This window comes from Ranitomeya variabilis, chromosome 1 (assembly GCF_051348905.1).
Source record: "Ranitomeya variabilis isolate aRanVar5 chromosome 1, aRanVar5.hap1, whole genome shotgun sequence".
Classification (NCBI taxonomy): domain Eukaryota; kingdom Metazoa; phylum Chordata; class Amphibia; order Anura; family Dendrobatidae; genus Ranitomeya; species Ranitomeya variabilis.
Genome location: NC_135232.1, coordinates 10,480,281 through 10,497,182, shown reverse-complemented (window position 1 = coordinate 10,497,182; position 16,902 = coordinate 10,480,281). Strand labels below are relative to the sequence as shown.

The window sequence follows — 16,902 nt, the reverse complement described above, 5'->3', positions numbered from 1 at the left end:
TAGCGATTCTCTTTGTACGCTTAGGGCAGACTGAAATGACATGAGAAGCATCGCCACAGTAAAAACACAACCTATTCTGACGTCTGAATCCTTGTTGTTCTGTTCTAGACAGAATCCTATCACACTGCATAGGCTCAGGCATCTGCTCTGAGGACAGCGCCACAGCGCGCACAGTTCTGCGCTCCCGCAAGCGCCGATCAATCTGAATGGCCAGAGACATAGAATCACTCAGACCAACAGGCATAACATCTTTAACAGATTCAGAAAGACCCTTTCTGAAAATTGCAGCCAAAGCTTCATCATTCCATTTAGTCAGCACAGACCATTTTCTGAATTTCTGACAATACAATTCTGCCGCTTCTTGACCCTGAGACAGAGCCAACAAGGTCTTTTCCGCTTGATCCACAGAATTTGGTTCATCATATAATAATCCTAGAGCCTGAAAAAAGGCGTCTACATTAAGCAAGGCCGGATTCCCAGATTCCAGTGAAAATGCCCAATCCTGAGGATCGCCACGCAGCAGGGAGATGACAATTTTAACCTGCTGAATGGGATCACCAGAGGAACGAGGTTTCAGAGCAAAAAACAGTTTACAGTTGTTTTTAAAACTCAAAAATTTGGACCTGTCCCCAAAAAACAAATCAGGAGTAGGAATCCTAGGCTCTAAAAGCGGAGTCTGAACAATATAATCCGAAATACCCTGTACCCTAGCAGCAAGCTGGTCTACACGAGAAACTAATCCCTGAACATCCATGCTAGAACAAGTCTCCTCAGTCACCCAGAGGAAAAGAGGGAAGGAAAGAAAAAAACAGGCTGCAGAAAAAAAAATGGCTCAACACCTTTCTTCCCTTCTTCTGAGATGCATTTAACTCATTGTTGGCCAGTTGTACTGTTATGATCCGGTGACCTAGGAGCCGCATGAGACTTTCTCAGGAGTAAGTGGTATCTGTACTGACCACGAACCCTAAACTGACACCGCAACTAGAAGTAGCCATGGGGTGTGCCTGACCCGTCCTAGACACCTCGACACAGCCGGAGGACTAAATACCCCTATAGGTGGAAATGGGAATTCTATCTTGCCTCAGAGCAGAACCCCAAAGGATAGGCAGCCCCCCACAAATATTGACTGTGAGTATAAGAGGAAAGACACACGCAGGCAGAAAAACAGAATTTAGCAAAAGAGGCACTTCTAGCTAAATAGAAAAGGATAGGACAGAATTCTAAGCGGTCAGTATTAAAATCCTAAAAATATCCACAGCAGAAAATACAAATATACTACATCTAACTAAAGACATAGCAAGTATATCTGCAACTCCTGAGAATCCAGCATGACTGAAAAATCCTAACAAAGTCTAAGCTGGACAAAACACAAATGAATTGCACTGAATTACAAGCACACTGCATGTGTGCACAGAGACAAAAAAACAGACACTTATCTTTGCTGAATTGGCAGCAGAGCATGAGGAACCAGAGAGAGAAGCAATCCCTCCAAGAACAATGGACAACTGGCACTGACTAATGAATCCAGCAGCCCTAAATACCCCAGTCAGGCCTGCAATCAGCAAAGACACCTGAGCAGGATTGCAAGCCAGGGACAGCTGCAATACCACCAACAACCACCGGAGGGAACCCAAGAATAGAATTCACAACAGCCTGTGCTATATTCTATGTGGCTGCTATATACATGCATACATACATATTGTAGAATACCCGATGCGTTAATACAGCCCATGCAGTATATAACACAGCCCAAACAGTATATAACAGCCCATGCAGTATATAGCAGCCACGCAGTATATAACACAGGTGATGTAGTATATAATACAGGGCACGTAGTATATAGCACAGCCCATGCAGTATATAACACAGCCCACGCAGTATATAACGTTGCCCACATAGTATATAGCACAGCCCATGCAGTATATAGCAGCCATGTAGTATATAACATTGCCTACGTAGTATACAGCAGTGTGGGCACCATATCCCTGTTAAAAAAAAATTATTAAAATAAAAAATAGTGATATACTCACCCGCAGGGATCCAGCTAAGCTGTGGCGATGCGCGCGCGTCTGCCGCCATCTTCCGTTCCCAGGATGCATTGCGAAATTACCCAGAAGACTTAGCGGTCTCTCGAGAGAGACCGCTAAGTCTTCTGGGTAATTTCGCAATGCATCTCTGGGAACGGAAGATGGCGGCAGGCGTGAGCGTATCGTCCGACGACGGAAGGTGAGAATAGCCGGTTTTTTGTTTTTTTATTATTTTTATAGGGTATAACAGGAGAACAGTGCGGTTAGAGACCCAGGCCTCTCTACCTTCAAGAGTGCCCCCAGGACCGGGACAGTTTCCTTACCGAATAACTGTCATAGTGTGACCCATTAAAAATAAAACAAAAATATATAAATAATACACATTTGCTATTACTGTGTATTTAAAAGTCCAGTCTATCAAAATCGAAAGTAAATTAATCCGATCGGTAAACGGTGTAATGAGAAGAAAAATCTAAATACTAGAATTATAGTTTTCTGGCTCCACAACATTGTAAGAAAATGCAAGAAGAGGCGAACAAAATCTACCCCACAATGGCATCATTAAAATTCTCAGCTCATGGCACAAAACATAATTCCTCACCCACCCCAGATCCCAAAAAGTGAAACTGTTAGGCTATGTGCACACGTCAGGATTTTATGCAGAAATTTCCTGAACAAAACCGGAGTTTTTCTGCATAAAATCCGCACGCATTTATCTCATGTTTTACTCGCGGTTTTTGTGTGGATTTTTCGCGTTTCTTTCCGGAGCTTCCCAATGCATTAGCGGGAAATCTGCGATAAATCCGCAAAATTAATGAACATGCTGCGTATTTTTCCGCAATGCGTTTTTATCGCAGAAAAATACGGAGCATGTGCACAAAATTTGCGGAATCCATTAAAAATGATGGGATGCTTAACGTATGCATTTTTTATGCGTTTTTGCCGTGGAAAACCGCCGCAAAAAATCCGGAACGTGTGCACATACCCTTACAGTTCTTGGAAAATGGCGACCCAAGAAATATATATATATATTTTCACCACTTAAATAACAAACAACCCTATTGATGTTTGGTGTCTGTTACTTGTACTGACCTGGAGAATCGTAGTGCTAGGTCTGTTTTACTGTATAGTGAACATGATCAATAAAAATTACCCCAAAGATTGTTTAACCCCTTTCTGACAGTAGGTGTACTATCCCGTCCATGTGCCCTGGGCCCATCTGGCCACGGACGGGATAGTAAGCCATAGCCGATCGGCCGTGCACGGGTGGTGTGCGGCTGATCGGGGCCGGGTGTCAGCTGTCTCCGACCGCTCCCGGCACTTTATCCCCCGGAACACTGCGATCAAACATGATTGCAGCATTCCGAAGCCGGCACAGGTGCTGACAACCCCTCTGCCTTTGGATCGGAGACCCTGCTGCATACCACGCGGTCCCGATCGCTGCCATGGAGACCTTATTTCATCATGACGACATCCAGGTCTCCAGAGCTGAGAGACTTCCTGTCATGCGCGGTGCTTGTCAGGACATCTCTAAGGTTATTGTACAGAAACTGCAGCGCTGACAGCTTCTATATAGATCTGCATGCTATGGAAGCGATCAGCCTGCGCAAAATGAGTGTCCCATAGTGGGACACAGTGTAAAAGTTAGAAAGTAAAAAAAAAAATTTAAATGTAAAAATAATTTAAAAAATATTAATAAAAAAATTATTTATATATATATATACACAATAAAAGTACAAATATTTAGTATCGCCACGTCTGTAACTCTCCGTCCAATAACACTGTAAAAAAAAATAGGTTCTGAGCACCTTGAGGGGTTCAGTTTTTAGAATGGTGTCACACTTGGGTATTTTCTATCATATAGACCTCTGAAAGTGACTTCAAATGTGATGTGGTTCCTAAAAAAAAATGGTATTTTTTATATTGTATAAATGAGAAATTGCTGGTCAACTTTTAACCCTTATAACTCCCTAACAAAAAAAATGTTAGCTCCAAAATTGTCCTGATGTAAAGTAGACATGTGGGAAATGTTACTTATTAAGTATTTTGTGTCACATATAACTGTGATTTAACCCCTGGAGCTTTTTTTGTTTTTTCGTTTTTCGCTCCCCTCCTTCCCAGAGCCATAACTTTTTTATTTTTCCGTCAATATGGTCATGTGAGGGCTTATTTTTTGCGGGACGATTTGTACTTTTGAACGTCACCATTGGTTTTACCATGTCATGTAACAGAAAAAGTGAAAATAATTCCAAGTGCGATGAAATTGCAAAAAAAGTACAATCCCACACTTGTTTTTTGTTTGGCTTTTTTGCTAGGTTCACTAAAGGCTAAAACTGACCTGCCATTATGATTCTTCAGGTCATTACGAGTTCATAGACACCAAATATGTAAATAAATTGCGCGATTTTCCAATACTCGTAGCGTCTCCACTTTTCGTGATCTGGGGTCGGGTGAGGGCTTTTTTTTGCGTGCCGAGCTGCTGTTTTTAAGGATAGCACTTTTGTGCAGATACGTTCTTTTGATCGTCTGTTATTGCATTTTAATGCAATGTCGCGGCGACCAAAAAAACATAATTTTGGCATTTTGATTTTTTTTCTCGCTACGCCGTTTAGCGATCCGGTTAATGCTTTTTTTATTGATAGATCGGGCGATTCTGAACACTGCGATACCAAATATGTGTAGGTTTGATTTTATTTTTATTGTTTTACTTTGAATGGCGCAAAAGGAGGGTGATTTGAACTTTTATATATTTATTTTTTTATATAATTTTTAAACACTTTTTTTTTTTTTTTTTTGGCATGCTTCAGTAGCCATAGGAGGCTAGAAGCATGCACAACTTGATCGCCTCTGTTACATAGAGGTGAAGCACAGATCACCTCTATGTAGCAGAAATGCACATTGATTTGAGCGCCGATCACAGGGTGGCGCTCAAAGCAATCGGCCATCAACAACCATAGAGGTCTCAAGGAGACCTCTGGTTGTTCTGGCAATGCACTGCTGACCCCGATCATGTGACGGGGTCAGCAGTGCGAGCGTGGCGCTTGTTAAATGCCGCTGTCAGAGTTTGACAGCGGCATTTAACTAGTTAATGGGCACGGGTGGATCGCGATTCCGCTCGCGCCCAATGCGGCCACATGTCAGCTGTTGATAACATATGACATGTCGTGGCTTTGAGGTGGGCTCACCGCCGGAGCAAACCTCAAAGCGGGGGAGTCTGCCAGCTGACGTACTATCCCGTCAGCTGGAAAAAAGGGGCTAAGGGCATGAAAATTAAAAGTTTTAAAATTGCAAAATTTTCACCAAATTTCCGTTTGTTTTTTTTCACAAATAGACGCAAGTAATATCAAAGAAACTTTACCGCTATCATGAAGTACAATATGTCACGAAAAAACAATGTCATAATCGCCGGGATCCATGGAAGCTCCAGAGTTATCTACTATATAATTGTCTATGGGTCACTTCTGTCTTTGTCTGTCTGTCTTTGTCTGTCACGGAAATCCAAAGTCGCTGATTGGTCGTGGCTGTTTTGCCGTGACCAGTCAGCGACGGGCACAGTCCGGCGGCAAAATGGCCGCTCCATACTCCCCTCCAGTCAGCGCTCACACAGGGTTAATGGCAGCGTTAACGGACCGCGCTATGCCGCGGTGTAACGCACTCCGTTAACGCTGCTATTAACCCTGTGTGACCAACTTTTTACTATTGATGCAGCCTATGCAGCATCAATAGTAAAAAGATCTAATGTTATAAATAATAATAAAAAAAAAATCATTATATTCTCACCTTCTGTCGGCCCCTCTGATCCAGAACAGGCCTTTCCCGCACCTCGCAACACTCGGGTCCATGCATTGAGGTCTCGCGAGATGATGACGTGCGGTCTCGCAAGACCGCTGTGTCATCATCTCCCGAGACCACAATGCACTCTTGGGAGCGACGGGCACAGTCCGGCCGCGAAATGGCCGCTCCCTACTCCCCTGCACTCAGTGCCCCCTCAATACTCCCCCCAAAGTCAGCGCCCGCCACCCACATAGCGTTGTAGCAGTCCGTTAAATGCCGCAGTGTAACGCAGTCTGTTAACGCTGCTATTAACTCTGTGACAAACATTTTACTATTGATGCTGCCTATGCAACATCAATAGCAAAAAGATATAATGTTAAAAATAATTACAAAAATAAAAAATCATTACATTCTTACCTTCCGTCGCCTCCGCAGCAGCTTTTCCTGCAGCTCGCGATGCTCCGGTCCCACCGCTTTGCTGATTGGTCGTGCCAAGCCGGCGCAAGCAATCAGGGAAGCTGGATTTAAATCTTGCGCCAATGTCGCTGATTGCTCGCGCCCAGCCGGCAAGTCCAATCAGGGAAGCCAGTTTTAAATCCCGCGGCAATGTTGCTGATTGGTCGTGCCGGCTGGGCGCGAGCAATCAGGGAAGTGGGATTTAAATCCTGCGGCAATGTCGCTGATGCTTCAGGCCGGACTGCGCCTGTCTCTGATTGGTTGCGGCACGCCGGCGGCGTCCAACAGCGAAGCGTGATTCAAATCACGCGCCAATTCGCGGCCGGGGGTGGGACAGGCCCAGTCCGGCCGCGAATTGGCACGGGATTTGAACCAAGGTTCGCTGATTGGTCGCTCCCGCTGGCTGCGACCAATCAGCGTTATTGGCTCGCAATTTAACCCCCACTCAGTAAGACGTACTTCACTGAAGCTTACTAAATAAGTTCTGTCAGGTCAGTCATAGTGCCACGTAGTTCAGTCACGTTTAATGAACACTTTGTCAGTAAGGCTGCCGTCACACTATCAGTATTTGGTCAGTATTTTACATCAGTATTTGTAGCCAAAACCAGGAGAGGAACAATTAGAGGAGAAGTATAACAGAAACATCTGCACCACTTCTGCATTTATCACCCACTCCTGGTTTTGGCTACAAATACTGATGTAAAATACTGACCAAATACTGCTAGTGTGACGGCAGCCTTCTAGTGCCACGTAGTTCAGTCGCGTTTAATGAACACTTTCAGTCACAATGAGTTATATATATTTTAGCCTTAATGCATCACAATAGAGGGTTGGGAAAAGTCGTATTGCCGTCGGCTACAACAGGGATTGCAGCAAACCTTTTACGAGGAGGTCGCACTATCCATTCACTCTTTGGGATACCAGTTCCAGTCAACGAAATCTCTGTTTCCAGAATAAAACAAGACACATTTGCAGGAAGACTGTTAAAGAACGCAAATCTTTTCATACTTGACGAGTGCACAATGGCATCCAAATACGCTTTGAGCTTAATTGACAGACTTCTGCGTGAAGTAATGTCTACAAATGTTGCTGAAAAAAATAAAATTCCATTTGGGGGTAAAGTTTTTGTCATTGGCGGAGATTTTAGGCAATGCCTTCCAGTCATACCAAATGGAACAAGAACAGATGTTATCGAGTCCAGCTTAAAAATGGCTGACCTGTGGAAACAGTTCAATAAATTCCAACTAATTAACAACATGCGATCTTCGGACCCAGAGTATAGCAACTGGCTTCTTAAACTTGGTGAGCTTAGCAACGAATACAACCTTGGAGAAGACATTATTGAAATACCAGAAGACATGTTGTGCACTGACTGCATCGTAACTGATGTTTTTGGACAATGCATTGAAATTGATGTGAACGACCCAAGCAGTGTTGAGAGGGCCTCTTCTCATGCAATTCTCTGTCCTAAGAACGATGACGTGGCTCTGCTAAATTCCCAGGTGATGGATAGAATGCCTGGTGACTATAAGTTGTATAAAAGTGATGATTCACTGGATGTAGATAATGAAGATGAACGAGAGCATTATCCAGTTGAATTTTTACTTACTCCATCAGGAATGCCGTCCCACAGACTACAACTCAAAGTTGGAACAATCATAATGTTGCTGCGGAATCTAAATACAAAAAATGGTCTACGTAATGGAACTCGCCTTATTGTTACTGGACTCCATTCTAACGTCATTCAAGCAAGAGTGATCACTGGATCAGGAAAGGGAGATGAAGTGTTCATTGATTCATGTCCTTCAGACACCGGTCTTCCATTTAGGCTTCGGCATCGACAGTTTCCAATAAAACCAGCTTTTGCCATGACAATAAACAAGTCACAAGGTCAAGCTCTACACCGTGTTGGCATATATCTACCGCAGCCCGTTTTTGGTCATGGACAACTCTACGTTGCATTTTCAAGAGTTAAAATGAGATCCAACGTCAAGGTGCAAGTTCTTCCTACCCCGTTACAAGGAAAGTTGCTTATGGGTAGTGAAAAGGTATTCACAAGAAATGTGGTGTACAAAAATATTTTGGGTTGATATTGTTAACAAATATAGTGTCGATGTCCTTCTTTTGTTCGATTATTTAACTACAGTTAGATATTCACGTAATGGCTTATGTATTTTGATGATCTGTTTCATAATTTCATTCAATTGTATTAAGTTCTATGAGCAATAAAATTTAATGATAATAAATATATTTTACCCAGAAAATTCTGTGTGTTCATTGCATTATTCTGAAATCTTCATAAATAAACTATATACATATTCTAGAATACCCGATGCGTTAGAATCGGGCCACCATCTAGTAACCTCATAAAAGGACAGTGGTCAGAATTGTAAAAATTGGCCCGGTTACGTGCAAACCACCCTCGGGGGTAAAGGGGTTAATTGCATTTTTGTTTTACAATGTCAACGCACTTAGAATTGGGAAGGTGAAAACAGACTGGGGCTGAAGGGGTTAATGGGATGTTTGTTCAGATGAATATGTATTCTGGGGCTTTTCTGTGGAATCTGACCAGACAATCTCTCCTCGGCTCCCCGTGTGCATCAGTAAGCGCCCATGACCCCGGTGCCTGCTCTCTAGTTGTCCTTTCTGCACATTGATGGGCACTAACCGCTGTGTGCCGTGGTCTCCCCACAACACCGTCCTCGGGTGCACTTGCTGCCTATGTGACGTGTCTCATATATAGACGTATACACGGCCGGTGATGTATTCAGTCGGTGTGTCTCCACAGATGGATCCAGGAGGAGAAATCCACCAGAGAAATGTCCCCGTCCTCTGTATCCCCAGGTCTGTCTGGAGGAGAATCGCAACATCCCGGAGGATCATCAGGTAGATGACACTGAAGCCCCCACAACATCTGACCATGAAGTGATGGGACCTGAGCTCATCTTACATTTTTCTTTTTAGGGTGAAGATCTGATTGATATTCAGGTTGAGGTTATACATGGAGGACAAAAGGCGATCGCAATATGGGCCGATCAGCAGGGTGAGGAGGGGAGACTGTCCTGTCTGTTCTGTGGTCACCTACTACTACTCCCATCATCTCATCATCACATAACACAATCTATTCCATCACTGTGTGTCTCCACAGATGGATCCAGGAGGAGAAATCCACCAGAGAGATGTCCCCGTCCTCTGTATCCCCAGGACTGTCCGGAGGAGCATCACAACATCCCGGAGGATCATCAGGTAGACGGCGCTGAGCCCTGTACCGCATCTGTATATGGGGGTCATTTCTGATCGAGGTCATAGATGTCACAGATTTTGGTGGTTTCTTGTATTTTGCTGATTGTTCCATCTGATATATCAGGAGGAAGATCCGACTAAGAATAAAGTGAAGGATGAGACAGAAGAAGAAGTGATGACGAGGGGGGATCAGCCGTGTGTGAGTGACGGGAAGGAGGAGATTCCGGAAGATGTTTCCACAGGTATGTAATAATGACCGGCGTGTGATGATGATGATGACTGGTGTGTAGTAATGTCCGGCGTGTGAGGAGTCTCCACTTCATTGAAGCTTTATCTGCTGTCCACATCTCAGCAGAAGCGTCCGGTGATGGCGCGGCTGCTGCTGTAGAGTCCGGCGGTGCACCGATGAATAACAGGGCCGCCTTCACACCTCTTCTTATTGATTTAGGAAGCACAGATTTAGTTTTATTTTACCTTTGTTCATATTAATTCCATTCTTTCCATCCATATTTTTCTTCCACAAGTCCCGTGTTGCCATATAAATGACTGAGCTTGTGTTACAGGTTATGAATCCCCCCGTCCTATGGATGTCGGTGATGTAGCAGCCTCTGCCTGGTGCTGACGAGTGACAACTCATGTCACATGTAGAGTCGTCCTACCAGTCGCCTGTGTTTGCCTCCTACACTGAGGCTGGCGTTCTGGTCTCTCTTCAGCTGGAGGCTGATGGGAAGAGTGCACAGACAGAAATCTCCCATCAGCCCAAGGGTGTGCTTTTAATTAGTGTTGGTTTCCCGCTGCCCATGTAAAATGTAGGCATGTAGCCTGGGGGAGGCATGTTTGATAAGTATTAAGTTAGGGCCCATCAGAGGGAGGTCACCCTGCCGTGGTACACTTTATTTAGCAATAAGGCACCTCAAATCTCATGTATTATTATTTTTATCATAATTACTAGTTGGCCCGTGCGAAATTTTCGCACATTGGTTGTCGGGGGCGCAGGCAATTTCAGGAAAATAAGCTAGCCAAATGTAAATGTATTTAATGAGATGATGAAAACAGAGAGGTATGTGTCCCACTGACTATAGATATATAGATCAATAGATATATATAGATATATATTATATGTTTTCACAAATACTTGAGCCCATGGATCCATTATATGTCCATTTTGCAAGCCGGCGAGAAAATCTCGCCGTATGGGTGTCACACGGATGCTTAGATGTGAGAATCGCATTCTCGCACTGCACACGGATGACATACGGATCACTGCTCAGGGAACATTTCTGCAATTGTCGTCCGTGTAAAACGGACCTTTTTTTTTTTTTTTTTAAATTATTATTTTATTTGTGTGTGACTCCAGCCTAAAGGAGATCCCCCAACATTAAACATAATGGTATTGTACTTACTGATCAGAAGGGGTCTGATTGTCAGGACCTTGCAAAAGAACAGGGGCAGCAGCATTTTTTTCCCCTCCACAGCAGCACTGCCATCTACCTGCAGTGTAGGGAAGTGCAGCACAGCCCTATGTATGTGAACGGAGCAGCTCCCTGTACAGCAGTGCCACTTCCACAGTAAAAATGATGAAGGAGAATTGTCCCCATAACTGACCCCATTTACACCATTGTATAATAATTGGGAATATCCCTTTAAAAAAAAAAAAGTAATATCTGTAGATTATTTTAACTTTTTTTTTTTTTCCCTACGGTTGGATTTTTTTTTTCCCCAATTTTTGCAAAGTTGTTGCCACCAATCTCTCCCATCGGGAAACAATGTACAGTCTGAGTTATGTCAAAGCTGCAGTTTTTTACTTGGAACCAGAGGTGACTCCAGGTCACCAATAAGCTGCAACCTTAGAAGGAAGATAGACTTTTCAATGACTGTCCAATAATACGGAAAATTTGATGGTTCAGAACCTGTCCTGTCCCTTTTAGACTGCATTCATTTATATCTTCAGTTTTAAAGCTGAAGTCTTAAACAGGTAAAGTTTTACTTTTATTCTACTTCCACATATGTAGCAAATATTTTATATGTACGTGCCTGAATTCGGCTGGGCAAGGAGTTCGCCAAGCTGGAAAGCCCCCAAGGCAAATGTTAGGATTTGTTTCAGCTTTGTGGTACTATGCTTTGGAGGAGTGTGGAGCCACCTGCAGGTCATTTTTCCTTACTGCAGGTTTATAAAAATTTAGGTTTAAAGTGTATTTTGTGATCACATCGTGGATGTGTAGTTTGTTTGGCTATTTTCATGCTGAAGGGGGCAAGATTACCTTTCAAATGGTGCATCATCTGTGTGTGTGTGTGTGTGGGTGCAGTATGAACGGAGATACAAAGGAATCACCGAAAAAGAGCGTTTTGAAATAATATAGAAGGATTATTTATTTATATAGCGCCATTGAGTCCATGGTGCTGTACATGAGAAGGGGTTACATACAAAATACAGATATCACTTACAGTAAGCAAACTAACAATAACAGACTGATACAGAGGGGTGAGGACCCTGCCCTTGCGGGCTTACATTCTACAGGATGGTGGGGAAGGAGACAATAGGTTGAGGGTTGTAGGAGCTCCGGTGTTGGTGAGGCGGTAGCTCCGGTAGTGATGAGGAGGCAGCGGGGTCAGTGCAGGCTGTAGGCTTTCCAGAAGAGGTGGGTTTTCAGGTTCCGTCTGAAGGATCCGAATGTGGTTGATAGTCGGACGTGTTGGGGCACAGAATTCCAGGGGATGGGGGATATTCGGGAGAAGTCTTGGAGGCGATTGGGTGAGGAGTGGATAAATGTGGAGGAGAGAAGGAGGTCTTGGGAGGACCAGAGATTACGTGAGGGAAGATATCGGGAGATTAGTTCAGAGATATATGGAGGAGACAGGTTATGGATGGCTTTGTAGGTCAGTATTAGTAATTTGAACTGGATACGCTGAGGGAATGGAAGCCAGTGAAGAGATTTGCAGAGAGGAGAAGCAGAGGAGAGAGATGAATTAGTCGGGCAGCAGAGTTAAGGATGGACTGGAGAGGTGGAAGGGTGTTAGCTGGGAGGCCGCAGAAAAGGATGTTGCAGTAGTCAAGGCTGGAGATGATGAGGGCATGCGCAAGCATTTTAGTAGATTGAGGGTTGAGGAAAGGACGGATTCTGGAGATATTTTTGAGCTGGAGGCGACAGGAGGTGGAAAGAGCTTGGATGTGCAGTTTGAAGGACAGGGCAGAGTCAAGGGTTACTCCGAGGCAGCGGACTTCCAGAATGGGGGGAAAGCGTGATGTCGTTAATTGTGATAGGTAGGTCAGGTAAGGAAGATCTGTGAGATGCTGGAAAGATGATGAGTTCAGATTTGTCCACATTGTGTTTGAGGAGAAGGAGGATATGGCTGATAGACACTCCAGGATTCTGGACAGCAGAGAGGTGACATCTGGGCCAGAGAGGTAGATCTGAGTGTCGTCAGCATATAAGTGGTACTGGAATCCATGGGACTTTGTTGTCCCAGGCCAAGTGTATAGTTTGAGAAGAGTAAGGGACCTAGAACAGAGCCTTGGGGGACTCCAACAGAGAGAGTGGGATGAGGAGGTAGTGTGGGAGTGGGAGACGCTGAATGTGCGGTTGGAAAGGTATGAGGAGATCCAGGATAGGGCGAGGTCTTTGATGCCAAAGGAGGAGAGGATCTGTAGTAGGAGGCAGTGGTCGAAAGCAGAGGACAGGTCTAGGAGGAGGAGTACAGAGTATTGTCCATTAGCTTTGGCTGTAAGTAGGTCTTTAGTGATTTTGATCAGGGCTGTCTCAGTTGAGTGATGGGGCGGAAACCAGATTGTAGATTGTCAAAGAGCAAGTTAGATGAGAGGTGGGAGGAAAGTTCAGCGTGGACGTGCTGCTCCAGGAGTTTGGAAGAGAATGGGAGCAGCGATATTGGATGATAGCTGGACATAGCAGTTGGATCGAGGGTTGGCTTTTTGAGGATAGGCGTGATTGTGGCATGTTTGAAAGCAGAAGGGAAGGTGCCAGAAGTTAGTGATAGGTTGAAGAGGTGGGTTAGGGATGGGATACGAGTAGTGGTGAGGTTGGGGAGGAGGTGGGATGGGGTCGAGCGCACAGGTGGTGAGGTGCGATTTGGAGAGGAGACAATTAAGCTTCCCTTCAGTGATGTTGGATAGGGAGGTTATGGGGTTTGGGCATTGGTCTGGTATACAAAGGGGTTGTGGTGGTTGAGCTATGAAGATTTGCCTTGTTTGGTCGATCTTATTTTTAAAGTGTGTGGCAAAGTCCTCAGCAGAGATGAGGGAGGTGGGGGACGGAGAAGGGAGTTAAAGGTTTTGAATAACTGTTTGCGGTTGAAAGATATGGAAGATACAAGGGTTGTGAAGTAGGCCTGTTTAGCAGAGGTGAGAGCTGATTTGAAAGCGAGTGTTGCCTGTTTGAGTGCAGTGAAGTCGTCTTGCGAATTTGTTTTCTTCCAAAGCGCTCTGCAACCCTGGACACTTGCCGGAGCTTTTTAGTGATGTTATTGTGCCAGGGTTGTCTATTGAGATGTCACACTCTGTCATGAAAGAGAGGGGCGGCCGCGTCAATAGCTGATGCGAGAGTGATATTGTAGAAAGCAGCGGCAGTGTCTGTGTCGTGGAGTGAGGATATGGATGCCAGTGGTAGGAGAGAGTCAGAGAGTGTGTGGGTGTGTAGGAGTGCGAGGTTTCTGCGGGGGTGCGCATGTTGTTGGACATGGGTGAATGGTGAGGACAGGGATGAGAAAGTGAACAGATGGTTGGCTAGAGGGAGGGGGGAGGTGGTGAAGTTAGATACAGAGCAGAGACGGGTGAAGACCAGGTCTAGGTTATGTCCGTCTGTGTGGGTGGCTGAAGAGGACCACTGAGTAAGTCCAAAAGATGAATTAAGGGACAGGAGTTTGGAGGCTGTTGACTGAAGGCTATCAGTGGGGATGTTGAAGTCACCCATCATGATAGTGGGAACGTCAGTGGAAAGAAAGTTAAGATGTCAGGTAGAGAATTGGTCAATAAAGGCAGTGGCCGGGCCCAGAGGTCTGTATATGACGGACACTTGGAGGTTGGAGGGAGAGTAGATGTGGACAGAGTGGACTTCAAAAGAGGGGAGAATAAGGGAGGGTAGAGGTGGGATTGGGTTAAAGGTGCAGTTAGATGAAAGGAGAAGACCCACTTGTCCACCATGTCTGTTGCCGGGGCGAGTGGTGTGGGTGAAATGGAGGCCGCCGTAACACAGGGCAGCAGGGGAGGCGGTGTCAGCCATGTTTCTGTGAGGCCGAGGAAGGCAAGCTTGTGAGAGATAGAAAGAGGTCATGAATCACATGAAGCTTATTGCAGATTAAATGGGCATTCCAGAGTGCTCCAGAGAGAGGGAGCAGGGGGGTGGGCTTGAAGGGCACTGGGGGTTTATGTTGGAAAGTTTGCAGTAGTTCATATTAGATAGAGAGCGGTAGGAGGAGGTAGTAATGGGAGGTATGAGCTGTGGGGGTCTGTTGTGAACTCTATTTTTGGGCTCCCTCTAGTGGTCACAAGCGGTACTGTGTAGTGTTGTCTTTCTGCAGGTTGCAGCATCAGCTGGTTCGTTATCCTTGGTTGGTTTCCTATTTAGCTCACCTGGAGACTCAGTTCCTTGCCTGCTATCAATGTATTCAGTGCTCTTCAGATTCCTTGTGGCTACCTTGCTCCCAGTCTCTCCAAGACAAGCTAAGTTTTTGTTTGATCATTTTTAGATTATCAGCGTTCATTATGTTTTTAGTCCAGCTCGCTAAAATGTGATTTCCTCGCTTGCTGGTTGCTCTAGGGGACTGAGTTTCTCCCCCCACACCGTTAGTTGGTGTGGGGGTTCTTGAAATCTCAGAGTGGATATTTTGTAAGGGTTTTTTACTGACCGCATAGATTCCCTTTTCTATTTTCTGCTATCTAGTATTAGTGGGCCTCATTTGCTGAATCTGCTTTCACCCCTGTGTATGTGCCTTCCTCTTACCTCACCGATATTATTTGTTGGGGGCTTCTATATCTTTGGGGATTATTTCTCTGGAGGCAAGAGAGGTCTTTCTTTCTTTCTTTCTTTCTTTCTTTCTAGGGGTAGTTAGTTCCTCAGGCTGGCTCGAGACGTCTAGGATTTTTAGGCACGTTCACCGGCTACTTCTAGTGTGTTTGTATAGGTTCAGATTTGCGGTCAGTCCAGTTTGCCACCTCCCTAGAGCTTGTCCTATGTTTGTTACTTAGCTGGAGTAATTTGTGATCCTCAACCACTAAGGATCATAACAGTATAGCAGGCCAAAAAAGTGTTTAATGCATCGCAGAAGTGGGATAAAAAGAAAGGACCTGAGTACTTTTTTTTTTTTTTTTTTCCCTCCCGCTTTTCCTTTGCTGCAGTCTGTTTAGCTTCTTTCATCCCCTTGAATGCTGGGTGGTTTTGAGCTCAGCTGCAGACATGAATGTTCAGACTCTGACTTCTAGTGTGGATTATCTTACTGCACGGGTGCAAAGTATTCAGGATTTTGTTATTCATAACCCTATGTCAGAACCAAAGATACCCATTCCTGAGTTGTTTTCTGGAGATAAATCTAGGTTTCAAAATTTTAAGAATAATTGTAAGTTATTTCTATCTCTGAGACCTCGTTCCTCTGGTGACTCCGCTCAGCAAGTTAAAATTGTTATCTCCTTGTTGCGTGGCGACCCTCAAGATTGGGCTTTCTCTCTGGCGCCAGGAGATCCAGCTTTGCTTAATGTAGATGCATTTTTTCTGGCTCTTGGACTGCTTTATGAGGAGCCTAATCTTGAGAATCAGGCAGAAAAAGCGTTGCTGGCTATCTCTCAAGGTCAGGATGAAGCAGAGGTGTATTGTCAATTTCGGAAATGGTCGGTGCTTACTCAATGGAATGAGTGTGCCCTGGCTGCAAATTTCAGAGAAGGTCTTTCTGAGGCCGTTGAGAATGTTATGAGTCTGAGTGATTCTATGGCTTTAGCCATTCAGGTTGATCGGCGTTTGCGGGAGCGCAAATCTGCTCATCCTTTGGCGGTATTTTCTGGACAGAGACCTGAGTCTATGCAATGTGACCGAACTCTGACCAGAATTGAGCGACAAAGTCATAGACGTCAAAATGGGTTGTGCTTTTACTGTGGTGATTCTACTCATGTTATCTCAGCATGCTCTAAACGCTTAAAAAAATTCGCTAAACCTGTCACCATTGGTACTATACAGCCTAAATTTATTTTGTCTGTTACTTTGATTTGTTCTTTGTCGTCCTACTCGGTTATGGCTTTTGTGGATTCGGGTGCTGCCCTGAATCTGATGGATTTGTCGTTTGCCAGGCGCTGTGGTTTTGTCCTGGAGCCTTTGGAATTTCCTATTCCTCTGAGGGGAATTGATGCTACGCCATTGGCTGAGAATAAGCCTCAGTATTGGACGCAAATGACCATGTGCAT

At 44.7% G+C, this 16,902-nt stretch overlaps 2 protein-coding genes across 3 annotated transcripts in view; one reads left to right on the top strand and one right to left on the bottom strand.

Annotated features, from left to right (window-relative positions):
* The window catches only part of LOC143793553 (uncharacterized), a 351,737-nt gene that overhangs the window by 71,089 nt on the left and 263,746 nt on the right, over nucleotides 1–16,902 (bottom strand). The gene's annotated exons all lie outside the window — the stretch shown is intronic.
* LOC143793502 (uncharacterized) overlaps nucleotides 1–16,902 on the top strand; it is a 54,002-nt gene that overhangs the window by 20,950 nt on the left and 16,150 nt on the right. For both annotated transcript variants that reach the window (XM_077280533.1, XM_077280534.1), the window contains 4 exons: nucleotides 9,046–9,143; nucleotides 9,222–9,300; nucleotides 9,406–9,503; nucleotides 9,625–9,742. In XM_077280533.1, the coding sequence (XP_077136648.1) occupies nucleotides 9,046–9,143; nucleotides 9,222–9,300; nucleotides 9,406–9,503; nucleotides 9,625–9,742 (393 nt within the window). The remainder of the gene's footprint in view (nucleotides 1–9,045; nucleotides 9,144–9,221; nucleotides 9,301–9,405; nucleotides 9,504–9,624; nucleotides 9,743–16,902) is intronic.